The 13,403-nt window shown below is 61.0% G+C and overlaps 1 protein-coding gene across 3 annotated transcripts; it reads left to right on the top strand.

Moving 5' to 3' along the window:
* Positions 1-1,266: 1,266 nt before the first annotated feature.
* Positions 1,267-11,385, top strand: LOC102945850 (alpha-N-acetylgalactosaminide alpha-2,6-sialyltransferase 2). 3 transcript variants are annotated; one of them, XM_037914342.2, is made up of 10 exons: positions 1,267-1,792; positions 2,364-2,547; positions 3,884-4,028; positions 4,443-4,608; positions 4,935-5,112; positions 5,406-5,544; positions 6,173-6,276; positions 6,865-6,948; positions 7,321-7,420; positions 8,251-11,385. In XM_037914342.2, the coding sequence occupies exons 2-10, from the start codon at positions 2,438-2,440 to the stop codon at positions 8,419-8,421; spliced, it is 1,197 nt and encodes a 398-aa protein (XP_037770270.1). In that variant the 5' UTR covers positions 1,267-1,792; positions 2,364-2,437; the 3' UTR covers positions 8,422-11,385. The 3 variants fall into 3 exon arrangements, with proteins under 3 accessions (XP_037770270.1, XP_037770272.1, XP_037770271.1); XM_037914344.2 differs by having other exon boundaries at positions 1,506-1,792; positions 2,364-2,813; XM_037914343.2 differs by having other exon boundaries at positions 1,508-1,889.
* The last annotated feature ends 2,018 nt before the right edge of the window (positions 11,386-13,403 follow it).

Here is a 13,403-nt window from a genome sequence, read left to right as displayed (position 1 = left end):
GAGCTTTCGTGAGCTACAGCTCACTTCATCGGATGCATGCTGTGGAAATCGCACAAGACATTTTATACACAGACACCATGAAACAATGCCTTGTTTCATGGTGTCTGTTTCATGGTGTCTGTGTATAAAATGTGTCTGTTTCAAGGCATTGTTTCATGGTGTCTGTGTATAAAATGTCTTGTGCGATTTCCACAGCATGCATCCGATGAAGTGAGCTGTAGCTCACGAAAGCTCATGCTCAAATAAATTGGTTAGTCTCTAAGGTGCCACAAGTCCTCCTTTTCTTTTTGCGAATACAGACTAACACGGCTGTTACTCTGAAACCTTTGTTCCTATGAGGCTGGGCTGGGTTTGTCCCATACATGCCCTGATGAAGTGTGAACTGCCCCTCTTCCTGGAGAGTTTTGCCTGGGCTTGTTTTAAGACAGGAGGACACATTTTCAGCCTCATAACTATATACATGAAATTACAAGCTATAACATCACTATCACAACAATGCTCAGTGCATCATGAGCCTTCTGAAGACACCCACCATGGCAAACTTTGCATTGGATACCACACAGTCATATTATAAGGATGAACATAGGGGTGCAGGGTGTTCCCCCGAGATACAGAGCGTCACATATGCTCACACCGTTCATTCAGTATGGCCACGCTCATTTGGCACCATCCCAACACCCCAGACAGACCATGGAGGGGGAAGGGGATGTGAGATGGATGGCAAGGTACGGGAGGGGCCTTTCCCAGCTCCAAGAGGGGCTCCTGGCTCTCCTGGTTCCCCACTGTGTTCTTGTTTGCATCTGTCCCATGGCCTGTTAAAGGTCAGAAGTCAATTGCTAGCCTTGAACATAGCCCCCTGCCGGTGAGTCAGCCCTGGGGTCGCATGTGAGCATGGGAAGCCGGGCTGCCTGTGCCGGGAAGGAGGGAACTGGGGCTGTGTTCTCTGTCTTCCCTCTGAGAGCAACCAAGCTGCCTTCCTGTGCGTTAACCACGCTGCCTGTTGCTCTGAGGCCAGGACTGCTCCTCCGGGTCTGGGGGCAGTTACTGACCATAGTGGAGAGATGCAGAGTGAGGACTTTTCTGCTGTTCCTTTACCACCCTTCCCACTAGACGGCAGCGGTATAGCAACCTGCAGCTGCACCGAGAGCATGCTGGGAGTGCGGCCTCCCTGGGGTCCCCGTCCCCAAGTCCTGCGGGCCATGCCCCAGCCAGCATTCCCACGGGGTCGGTCTGAGAGGGCATCGGGCAGCGACCTGCCCTGGGCTCAGGCCTGGGTGCTGCTGACCCAGGAAGCAACCCCCCCCTCCCCTGCAGCATGTGGCCCTGAGCATGTCTTGCTCAGCTAGCTACCGAGTTCTCAAGACGCACCCAAGTTTCCTAGCGAAGAGGCTGGCACTGGCCTGTCTCATTGGACTAACCTCCATGTTCTGTTTAGACTCTTTTAAATGCCCTTTATCAAAACAAACAGCCCTGGGGAAATCCAGCAGTCTGGAGGAATACAAACACAGTGAGTACATAAAGCTGCCTGGCCCGCACAGGCTGTCCCCCGGCAAAGGCCCCCCTCCTTGTCTCCAGGGTGCAGTTGTTACTGGTACGGTGCAGGAGAGCCCGGCTGCTGCTGGCTGATAAGACATCCTGTGTATGCTGCAGCTGGGGTTTCCGTTGCAGGCTGCACTGAACGATCCACCCACCCGTAATTTCCAGTGAAACAAAAGGTGCTTCAGAGACTGGTCCACAGAGACACGTTCCAGGGCTGGAAAGAGCCCTCCGTGATCAGGCAGCGCTGTGAAAGGTGCGAAGGCAGGGAGAAGGCCCCAGGCAGAAGCAAAGAGCCAGTCTCCAGCCCTGCAGAGTCTTGCAAAGCAAGCGGCTGGTGGGAAGGCTGAGAAGTGGGTGAAGCTGGGGGGATGTGGGACGCAAGCTAACAGAAGGGAGGGGGCTGGGTTGGAGGTGGCTAGGCAGCCCGTGAGGTGGTCCGCGGCTGGGTGGGTCGGTGGACAGGAAGCCACATCTTGCATAGCATGGAGTTCTCATTGCAGATTCCTAGGAACGGTCTCTCCCCCTTTCTGTGCCACCCTCTTCTGGGATCCTTTCCAGTCTGGACAGAGCTGTCCGCTCCACGTCCCATCCACCTGATCTCTCTCCAAAGGGCTCTCTGCTGGCAGAGCTGACTTGCTTCAGCCTCAACACTGCCTGGGGTCCTGGAGAGACCCCCAGCTGGGTTAGAGTTCGGGCGGAGCGGTACGAGGTGGGGGGGAGGTGAGGGATCCAGAGGGGGCACTCGGGGCTGTGTGCACGAAGAGACCCACCGTGGGGGTGGACAGCGGCTGAGCCGGGTTCGTGTCTCTGCACCTGATCCACAGCTTCCGTGGGGCCACGAGAACGGCTGCGTTGCCCAGATCCTGCTCCGGCACCTGCTGGTGCCTCTGTGCCAGCCATGATCCGCTGTGCCCTGCGCTGGGCTCTGCTGGGTGCTGTGACCCTGGAGTTTCTGTACCAAGCCAGGACGTACTACAGCCAGGGGAGCTTCCCAAGTTTCTTCTACAGGTAAAGACCAGCTGCGCGCTCTGTTCTCGGAGGGCTCTAGCCGCTAGGAAGGCGACACAGTCCCTGCCCTGGATCTCCTGTAGCTCAGCATGTGGACACCAGCGATGGGAGCAGCAGAAATGCGAGGCTAGGGTGCCGCGTTCTGCTGATCTGGGGGGATTTCCTGCCTTGGGGGCTCTGCCAAGCTGCCCCTGCCAGCGGTGGCGTCTTGCCCTCGCTCACGTCTTTGTGCCAATATTGTGCCCTTGGAACTTCCTGAACGGCAGGTAGGTAATGATGAGCAAACCCGGGGACCCCCCTGCCCCCAGTGACTTTCCCTCTACCCCTCTGGCTGCGTCGGTGTGGGGACCGCCTGGGCCAGAGGAACAGGGTGACGGGCTCTGGGGCGCTGGCTGTGAGGCGGTGCCGCAGGCCAGGGGATTTTTGCTTTTGAAGCGAACCAACCCCCGGCTCCTTTGTGTGCATTCGCCCGCTGCCCTGAATGGCAGCTGGGGATGAAGCGTCTGCAGGGCAGGAACTTGAGATCCTGGGTGCCCAGCACCTTCCCACTCAGAATCCCAGCTCCCTACGCCAAGGGGAGCGAGGGTCCTGGCCAGGGGGGTTCACGGGCCCCTGCTCCCCCTTCTGTCTGCCCTACAGAGCTGGATGCGATCCCGACTCCCCTGGCCTGCCTGTGCCCCTCCCCTCAGCTGGGCTGCTGCCCGGCCACTGCTGGATTAGTACTGGTGTCTGTCCTGATCTCTCATCCTCCCCTCTCAGGCATGGCTGGGCTCAGGGGATCAGTCACAGGATAGGGAGCTTTGCTTGTCTACTTGGGGGAGGGCTGGGCTACTGGCGCTGCCCCTCCCACCTGTGTGCGGCTCCGGGGTGGGGAGCTGTTCCCCCTGCTCTGTGTGTCAGGGTCTTCACGCGCCAGTCCAGCACCACAGGGGGTCAGGTCTATTCCCACACGGCCCAAGGAGGGTGCAGGGTTCTGGTCTGTGCAACTTCAGGGCTTTAACCTTTGAGGTGACCAAACTCCCATGCCTGGGGGCAGAGCTGATGTGCAGGAATGGGGGCAGGAACAGGGGCAGAGCCTCCTTTAATGCCCCATTTCTTCCTGCGTAGCTGCCTTCATGTGGCACCGCTGGCCGTCACTTCCACAGGTGCCGTCCTGTAACTAGCCACGGGGGGCAAAGTCCCTAGCTACAGGGGCCAACCATGCAACCTGAAGCAGCAGGGCCCCGCGCCCCCTCGGGGATCCTCCCCCTAGATCGGGTCTGATGGACAGACACCTTGCCAGGCCAAGGGGGAACGCACTGTGAAACTGCTCTCTTCTCTGCCCCCTGCCCCACAGGGATCCTGTCGGAGCTCGCCAGCCCAGAGCCGGACCCATGATAGTGCAGACACCAGTGACCCCACTGGGCAGTAGGGCCCCCACCTCCACGCTGCAGCTGTTCTTGGGGGACCTGTATGGCCAGGACAAGACGTACCAGGGCTCGGTATGCACCACCTGCTCCCTTGTGGGGGTGAAGCCTGGGGGCCCCAGGCCTTGGATTTGTTCCTGGAGGGAGAAGCGTCACTCCATGGTCATGCACAGGAGGGTTGTGCAGTGCCAGTGAGGACAATGTCTGGCTCCTGCTGCCCGGCTCCCATTGTCCCCCTTGGCGTCCTCTCATCCTGCAGCTCCAAGGGGCCAGAAGGGGCCAGCCTGAGCTCCCCTGTGTGGCTGCCCAGACCAGGGACCTCCTGGTTGTGTCTAGTGCTGGCCTCGAGCTGCGCTCACACAAAGACTGCCCCCCCCGGCCCCCCCCGGGCAACATTGCCTCCCTTCCTGGTAGGCTCCCCCTTGCCCCGCTCCTGGCGTGGCTGCCTGGTTCTTCCTCATCCCCCGCTCTCGGGTTTTGCTTTGCCAGAGGTGCCCCAGTGGCATCAGGAAGAGGATCGCGGGCACCAAGTTCAGCAGCATCTTCCTGGAGGCCATTCCAGTGCTGCAGTGGGCCCAGCATGCCTGGCCGGCTGAGTATCGACGCCTGCAGAGCTACGGGGGGGCCCACGGCTGGCAGGATGTCAGCTGGCCTGGTGAGAGCTCGCCCACAGCTCGTGGTGGGGTGTGAGGGGCGCACGGGGCCACGGGGGGAGCTGTCTGTCGCCATGAGAGCCAAGCACTGGCCTCTTGCTCCCAGGAAGGCTGGGGCCTGGCGCTGCCCTGTGGAGGCGACGCTGGGTCTGCCGTGTGGGGAGCTAGCACTGGGAGCGCCTGGAGCATGTCAGCTGGGCACCCTGCTATGACACACGCTGGAGTTCCCCTTGTGCCCCCGTGGCTGGAGGTGAAACCTGCCATGTGCCAGGCACGTCGCCTGCACCCTGCCCCCGGCTCATCTCCCCGCCCTGGTTTGTGGTTCCAGTTGTGAGGGACACACTGACCCGTCTCAACGCATCGGCCAACAGGCGCATGTTCGACGCCCGCCCCGGAGCTGCTGCAGGCGGCTCCCCCTGCGTCCGCTGCGCTGTGGTGGGCAACAGCGGCATCCTGAACGGCTCCCGGGCAGGGGCTACGATTGACCAGCACGACTATGTCTTCAGGTGAGAGCTCGACAGGGGGCTGGGCAGCGTGGTGGGAAGGGGGGTCGTACCTGCCCCAGGTGAGAGCTCGCTGGGGGGCTGGCTGGGCAGCGGGGGGGGGGGTCCTACCTGCCCTACGTGAGAGTTCGCTGGGGGGCTGGCTGGGCAGCGCAGTGGGGGGGGGGTTGTACCTGCCCAGGTGGGAGCTCGCTGGGGGGCTGGCTGGGCAGCGGGGGGGGGGGTCCTACCTGCCCTAGGTGAGAGTTCGCTGCTCTTCAGGATGGAGCGCTGACTCTCCCCTCCCCTCCTCGCAGGACCAACGCGGCCCTCACCAAGGGCTTCGAAAGAGACGTGGGCCGCAGGACCTCCTTTTACATCTTCTCCACTAACACCATGATGAACTCGCTGCATAACTACGCCAGCAACGGTTTCCGCCAGTTGCCCCAGACTCCGGTGAGGGGACGCGCCTACCCCTGGCCATCACATGCTGACGACGCTGGCGAGAGCCCAGGTGTCTGAGCATCATGAGCAGGGAGGCAGTGTGGCCTAATGGATGGAGCACTGGACTGGGACTCAGGAGTCGGGGGTTCTATTCCTGCTCCAGCCACTGAGCTACTGGGTGACCTCTCTCCCTGTGCCTCAGTTTACCCATCTGCACAATGGGGAGAATGATCCTGACCTGCTTTGTAATGTGTTGTGAGATCTACAGATGAACATTGCAAAATTATTAATTTTATCATCTCACACACCGCTGTACTGATGCCCTGCACTCCCACCCCACAGCCCTTCAGCTAGTCCAGCCTTGGGCTCCCCGCACAGCTCTGCTGATGCACTTCAATATTAGCCCTGATGTGGGGCCGGTCCTGAGCCCAGGCTGCCAGGAGTACTGAATGGCAGAAGCCAGCTCAATGCCAGGGGTGACTCTGGGCTCTCCTAGCCCCGGCCTGAGCACGGCTGCCTTGTCACCCCCCCAGGTCAGGCAGCAGCAAACGAGGAGCCTAGCTGAGGGCTCCATAGGGAGGGGAAGGCAGTGCTGGGCCAGGGGCCAAGGCAGCGTTAATCGCCATATTCATTGCAACAGGAAACCAAGTACATCTTCCTCCCGGACCACGACCGAGATTACCTGCTGCTCCAGGCAGCCCTGACTAATCGCCCTGTCAACAGCGGCCCAGATGAGGGTGCTCGGTGAGTCCCGGGGCAGGGAGGTGGGTCCATGGTTTGCTTGGTTCCTGTGCTGCCCCAGGTCCATGATAATACACTCCAGGAGGTCTGAGCGCCCACTGCCCACCACACGAGGGGAGTCGGGTGCCCCCAATCCATGCAATGCTTGGGAAGTGGGGGCCAGGTCCCATGAGGCACTGGCAAGGGGGCAGTGTCTGTTATGGGGGTCACTGATGGGGGAGGTGGGAGCCCACGACTCTGCTTGCCCAGCATTTCGGACCCTCTGCTCTCCGCCAGGTGCAGGACCAAGCTTTCCTGCCCCTGGTGCCCCGGGGTCCGGTCGCTGTCCACAGGAACAGCAGCCTGCTCTGATGCTGCCGTGGTTCAGCAAAGGGGCAGCAGGAGCCCCAGCCGAGCCCGCTCCTTGTCATACGGCGCGAATGGCTCTGGGTCTCCGTGAATGTCTGCGGAGCTGGGGGCGGGGGGGATGCTGAGCTGGACAGGCCATTGTTCTGCTCCAACCCTGCAGCTTGGGCAGGCTGAGGACATGCCCATGGGGAGTCCCCTCGGGCCGGGTGGATTCTCACACCCGCTTTCGTCTCCTCCCCACAGGCCGGAGCGATACTTTGGGAAAGACCTGCGGGCGGAGAAGTTTAAGATGTTTCACCCAGATTTTATCCGCTACGTCAGAAACCGGTAATGATCCTGTGTCGGAGCCTCTGGCTGCAAGCGCTTCCCGGGGCCCTGCACTGCCATGGGAGGAGGGCTGGATGGATTCAGGGCCCCGCAGCCCCCAGAGCCCTCAAGCGGTGCAGAGACAGAGCCTTCACCCCCGGGGAGGCAGAGAGAGAGCCCCTTGTGCTCCAGCTGATCTGAAGGGCCTGTGTGGCTGGCTCCCAGGGGAGCCATCGGCCAAAAGACAGGTAACTGCAGTGGCGGGATCCTCTGGCCCAGCTCCCTTGGCGGGATGTCCCAGGTGGGGTGCTCCGCTGGGTGAAGGCACGGTCTCCACCGTCGGCTGTAGTCGCAGCAGTGATGGTCTCTTCCCTCTTCTCTCCCGGCTGGTAGGTTCCTCCGCTCCAGCATTTTGGACACCCCGCTGCGGAGGCTGTACCGTCCCTCCACCGGGGCAGTGATGCTGCTGGCTGCCCTCCACACCTGCGATGAGGTAGGGCCGGCTACTAACCTGCTCTGGCCACTCTGCCCTGACCACAAGGCAGAAGGTGCCATCCGCTGGTCCCAGGGCACACTGCCAGCCTTAGGATGGGAGGGACTTGGGTCATTTCCTCGCATCCCCAGCCCCTGTGGTGGACTCCTTGAGGGACAGCATCCCGTCTGTGCTGCGCCGGCTGCTTCCACCGCTGCAAGCCGCGCTCCCTGCAGCCTCGCTCTGGAGCCTGCAGGTCTAGCCCATGTGCCTTGCTGGGCACCCCTGTGTTCACTGGGCCCCAGCGCGGTACACTGGGCTGCGCTCTTCGTCCCGCTGCGGTCCGTGCCCGCTGGTGGACGCGCTGCGCGGGCATGGTGTGTTAGCCCTGCTCAGAGCTATTTCCCTCGTCTCTGGTGATAGCTCTGCCCCCGCGTGTGGCACTCACGGTCCCCGTGTCCGGCCATGCAGCACTAGTGCGTGGCGCATCGCTCCTGCAGGGCTCCTGCCCTGCTCCCTTAGCTGGGAGCTGCAGGAGAGTTTTATCTGCACATTCCCAGTGGGTGCAACAATCTGCCCCCCACTCCCAGGAGCTGGCAAGACCCTCATGAGGGTGACCTCTGCACCCCCCCCCCCCCCCCCCCGGTGCACACACACGGGAGCGGGTCAGGTGAGGCCCATACATCACAAGCAGCAGGTTCCCTGATCAGGTTCTGCTCCACATCTCCCTTTAGAGGGCTGAGGGGTCGGGCATTGTTTTGGCCCCTCCCCAAGTGGGATTTTAGGCGGGGTCTGTGCCTGGCTGCTCAGGGCTCCTGCCAGGGTGTGGCTAACTCCTCCCCCTCTCCCAGGTGAGCGCCTACGGGTTCATTACCGCCAACTACCAGGCCTACTCCGACCACTACTTTGACCGGACGCAAAAGGCCCTGATGTTCTACGCCAACCACGACCTGTGGCTGGAGATGAGGCTGTGGCAGAAGCTGCACCAGAGCCGGCTCATCACGCTGTACACGAGAGGCTGAAGGTTGGGACCGTGCTGGGCCTGGACCCCTCTGCGGGGCAGAGCGAAGGGACTGACGCGCCAGCTTAGGCCGGGACCTGCCGGGTGGGGCACTGGGAACAAACTGTCGGTCAAGCGTGAAGCTGGGTCCTAGACCTCGGAGAAGGAAAAGCCCCATTGGACTGTCCAGCCTGTCACCCCTAGTTGCTTGGGGAAGGGTCCTCCTGCACTGGGCAACGCTGCCCGCAGCCGCCTGCCAGCCCCCCAGCGGTTCCTGCCCAGAGCGGAGTCGTCACCTGACTGACTGACTGCCCTTGGAACAAATCCAGGCTGTTGCTTTCTGGTGGGGGGAGGCGAATGGGGCTGAATGCAGCTGCGGGGGCTGCGTAGCTTGCAGAACAGCTCGCGAGAAGGCGGCTGCATGGCAGCCCTGATCCAGGAGAGCCTTTCGCTGGGACTGAACTGGTGCCGTGAGCAGGCCTCTGGGCTGGAACGCTGCTCGCTGGGTCTCCAAGTGTCCCTCCCTGCTGCTGCTGCTGAGAATTCCCTACTCCAGGAGAGTGCCTGGCCCCACCGGCAGGGAGCCCTGGCATTCGAACTCCCTGGCCTGAATAACCGGGGAATGGGGGAGATGGGGCTGTGCTAAGTCCCATTACAAAGCAGGGTGACGCCTCTGGCTCCTGGATTGTCTGTCCCCAAATTCCAGCCAGCCTTGGGACTTTGTCTAGCCTCTGGGGCCGCTCTAGGGGAGAGATCCCAGCACTCCAGCAGCTGGGGTGTGGCATGAGTCCCTGCTGCTATATAGAGAGCGTCCCTCTTGGAGCCAGAACTCTGGATGGCCATTAGTCCTGTGTCTAACCAATAGCCCCCCTTCTCCCGCAGCGAGCCCCATTCTGAACCGCCAAAGAAAGGTCCTCGACCCACTGTGACGAAGTGGGACTGTTCTTAATGTTTCCTCTCAATAGTGTGGGGTTGCCTCAGTTTCCCCTAAGCAGTTCTTAAGTATCTAGGGGTGGGGTAAGGGTGTATGATCATTGCAGAGCCCTAGAGGGCAGGTGTGTGCAGGGGTCTGGACACAGGGAATGGCCAACACCCTGTTTCCTGGCAACTGATGGCCTGGGCCCTTCCCCTGTGCAAGGTGAGAGCTAAAGGGTTGGAGAACAAAGAGATCAGGTGCCCCCTTGGCCCGGGACAGGGACAAAGCCCAGAGGAGAAGGGGCTGGAGGGAGTTTGTTTGAGGCTGGCTGGGGTCATGGAGTGAAGTACAGACGTGGTTGTCTGGCTCACTGCCCCCCAAAATGGACCCAGCTGAGGGGTCCTGTTCTCTACACCTACAAGCTCTGTGTTAGACCATGTTCCTGTCGTCTAATAAACCTCTGTTTTAGTGGCTGGCGGAGAGTCACGTCTGACTGCGGAGTTGGGGGGCAGGACCCTCTGGCTTCCCCAGGACCCAGCCTGGGCGGACTCGCTGGGGGAAGTGCACGGAGGGGCAGAGGATGCTGAATGCTCCAAGGTCAGACCCAGGAAGGTGGAAGCTGTGTGAGCTGTGTGTCCTGCAGACAGTCTGCTCGCAGAAAGGAGACTTCCCCAGAGTCCTGACTGGCTTCGTAGGGAGCAGTTCCAGAGCATCGCCCAGGGACTCTGTGACACCCACCTAAAAGGAAGGGCAGTCTGAGAGCCAGGGATGTTCCAACTCAGGAGAATTGGCTAGGTGCCGTTCCTTCTGTGCCTCAGTTTCCCCATCTGTAAAATGGGAGTGGGCACTGTTCGTTAACAATGGACTCTGCTCCTCTCTGGCAGCAGGGCGGGGCTGGCACTGCTAGCTCACAGCTGGGCACCGGGCTGGGCTACACATCTGGGAACAGAGCCTTCGCCCACCCTCCCTTTCTGACAGGACTGAGCTGCCCTGGCGTCCGCGGGGCAGAGCCAGGCTGCACCAGCTGCCCTTTGTTTCAGCAGCATTAATCAGAGCGAACTCCCCTAGTGCACCCTGGATGCTGCAGGCTCTAAATCAGTTAATCATGTGAAATCTGGCGTGGAGGTGGGGGAAAAGCAAGTCCCATCCTGCTGGGAGTCAGCCCTTGCATGGCCAAGGAAACAATCCCAGGGCACCTGCCCCTCCTCACCCCGGTGCTCTGTGCTCCCCCCCAGCACTCTGTGCTCCTCCCCCCAACCCTGGGGCTCTGTGCTCCCCCCCGGGCTCTGGAGACGCAGCCCCCAGGTGCTGCTGAGCTCCGTGCACCGAGGGGAAGGGCAGGCTGCCAGGGCACAGGAAGGTCCTGGCAGGTGTCTCAGTCCCAGCCGTATTGCACCTGAGAGGTAACTCTCGATTGCCAGGAATGGAACCCAGGCATCCTGCCTCCTCGCACCAGTGGCTGTTGGTGTTCATGCTGCCATGCACTGACACACAGTACCTGTAGCTTGCCTAGCGCTTTAAAGCCTCTCCCTTCAGGGGGAAGAGTTCTGCTTTGTTTCACTTGGGCATCTACAATCCCAGGGCCAGATTCCCAGCTTCTGTGAACAGCTCCCTGGATGGGACAGCGGCTCAGGCCCCAGCCCTCCCTCATTCTCTTTGCATCATTTTTTAAATGCAACTTGCATTGTAGCAAGATCATTGCACCACAAGGCATTGTGATGTGATCTCCACCTGCTCCAAGCCAGCCAGCCCCAGCCAGTCCTGGCGCTAGCTTGGGGGTTCTAGGTACACGTTCCCTTCTCAGGTTGGGGCCTCCAGATCAGTATGGAATGGGCCAGAAGTCCTGCAACCCCACCCAGCCCTGCTAGCTCAGCTGCGCTCTCGGCGGCTTGCTCAGGAAGACCACAGCTGTGGGGACAATGTAGTTGCATGGCCGATGCTGGGGTAGTTTTGGGCTGTAGGCTCAGCCCTGCCTTTTCATTGCAGCATCTCACCGTCCCGTGAGCCGCAGTGTTGGCTAACTTCTAGGCCGATGCCCAGTTCAGACGTGAATAAATCGGCTATGTTATACAACAGATTCTGGAGCTTTATGCTGGCTGGCTGCCTGGGATCCTCGGTGGAGATGGAGTCTGTTATCCCACTTTGAATTGGAGGGCCGTGAGCCAGCTGTCTGCAGGGCTCCCTGGTCTGGTTTGCAGGCAGTAGCCCAGGCCCCTGGCAGGGAGGGAGCGGGGGGCTGCCCATTGACTCCTCACCCGCAGGTCTCCTATTCCCTTTGATGGGAGTCGTGTGCACGGAAAGGCAGCCATGTCTGTCCTGCTAGAACGGGGCCAAGTGCTTCCTTGGGCCGTTTCCCTCGAGGGAGCCAGGCGTCGCTTAGTCTTTCCTGCTAGCTGACCCCCGCTCCCGTCTGCTGGTGCAGGCGTGGGGCAGGGCTGCCCCTTCTGGCTGATGCAGCCTGGGGAAGGAGTGCAGCAGGGCAGAGACATTTCCCAGGTAGCAGAGCAAAGACCGATCTTCAGGCTCTGCTGCGTCCAACCACACAGCCCTTGTCCTGCTCCTGGCTTGGGGCTGGCATGGGGGGGGGGCAGTGTTAGAGTGGACTCTGGGGGGCATCTCTGCAAGGCCCAGTGCAGTCAGAGCAGAGGGCCCTGGGGGGGCCTGCTTAGGCACAGGTGGAGTGGGGTGAGCACAGGGCTGGGAGCCAGGAACACCTGGGCTGTAATGGCAACTCTACCATAGCCTGGTCCAGCCCAGGGGATTTCACCTGTTTTCCCAAAGTCCCCTGCTGCAGTCGTGGCCTCCGTGGCTGTACGGGTGGGGAGAGCAGCCCTGAGCTGCCTGCCCCATGGTTCTGTCTGGCCCGAGGGGCCTGGCGCTGCAAGAGCCTGGGGGTGCTCCTGCCTCACCCTAACCCCAATGTCGAGCCAGTGTACCCCAATGGCAAAGGGGGGGTGTCGCCCCCTCTGGCGGCTAACAGTCCACTACTGCTGCCAGCGAGCGGTGCTGCTCCCTGAGCCCGAGCAGAAGAGGGGTGTCCTTTGGCCTGAGGTTTGCACCCCATTGGTGAGTGCTGGCCTGGCTCCTTATGCCATGTTCCTGGATATGCTGCCTCGTGTCCCCCAGGCAATGGTGTCTGGGGCCCCAGCTGTTGCATGTCAGATCCAGCCTGGTCTGCACCCCAGGAATTCTGGTTCAGAGCTGGATCGCCAGCTTGGAGCTGATGGGTCCGGCCTTGCCCAGCTCTGCTCCCATGTTCTGCATCAGGGTGAAGTTAAACTGAAGGCAAGGGCCATGGGCAGAAGCAAGGTCCTCCTCTCCACCCACAGCTCCAGAGTCAGCCAAGGCCTGGCTCCACACGGACTTTAGACTGCGCTGGCCGCATCCCAGCTGCCGTGCTCCTTGAGTTTGCCCCTGTGGGGCCCATCCCCGCTGGAAGAACGGGGCTAGAAAGGCCGGGCGACCAGCGCAGCTAGGATAAACTTGGCCAAAGATCCCCAATTAAGGAGGCTGAAAACCAGCCTCTTGTTTAGTGGATTAGGTGGGATAATGGGAATCTCTTAGCTGGGGATTATCTGAACTGCTCCTTTGTAGAGAAGGGCCGAAGTTGACTGAGGTTTTGCGGCCTGGGAGATTGTGGCTCAATCTGGTGTCTATGCCGGGAGGGGGAGATTATGAGCTGACCCAGCTGTATTGGCTGGAACAAGTTAGCAGGATTGGCACGGGGGGATCTTGTTGAAGCAGGCGTGAGAGTGCGGGTAGCTGGGCCCTGCGCCGTGCTCTCACTTTAAGAACGGAGTAGCCCTGGACCTGGCCCCTGTGCTGTACGGCGCACCAGGCTGGGGGTGTCAGGGGAAGGGGTGCGGCAAGTTAATCTGGACCCCTTTCACTGCAGCATTCAGGGGGTCTCCTCTTCCTCCTCTCTCCGCATTGCATCGCACCAGCACCTCCCCTGGCTCTCAGCGTCTCTCTCTGTCCGCCCTCTCCCAGGCCAGCTGCAGCTCAGCCCCAGAACGGGCCGCGGTTGGGCTGAGCTGAGCTCATGGGGCTCTGAGAACAGGCCCAGCCCAGCGGTGCCAGGCCCTGGG

This window comes from Chelonia mydas, chromosome 14, assembly GCF_015237465.2.
Source record: "Chelonia mydas isolate rCheMyd1 chromosome 14, rCheMyd1.pri.v2, whole genome shotgun sequence".
Classification (NCBI taxonomy): domain Eukaryota; kingdom Metazoa; phylum Chordata; order Testudines; family Cheloniidae; genus Chelonia; species Chelonia mydas.
The sequence above is the reverse complement of the archived record's forward strand: the minus strand, read 5'-3'. Positions and strand labels throughout refer to the sequence as shown.

Bases quoted from the DNA above. Each gene is read 5' to 3' on its own strand.
- LOC102945850 (XM_037914342.2), top strand. From the start codon at position 2,438: ATGATCCGCTGTGCCCTGCGCTGGGCTCTGCTGGGTGCTGTGACCCTG. The intron at 2,548-3,883 runs GTAAAGACCAGC...CCTGCCCCACAG, and splicing joins TTCCCAAGTTTCTTCTACAG to GGATCCTGTCGGAGCTCGCC. The intron at 4,609-4,934 runs GTGAGAGCTCGC...TTGTGGTTCCAG, and splicing joins GCAGGATGTCAGCTGGCCTG to TTGTGAGGGACACACTGACC.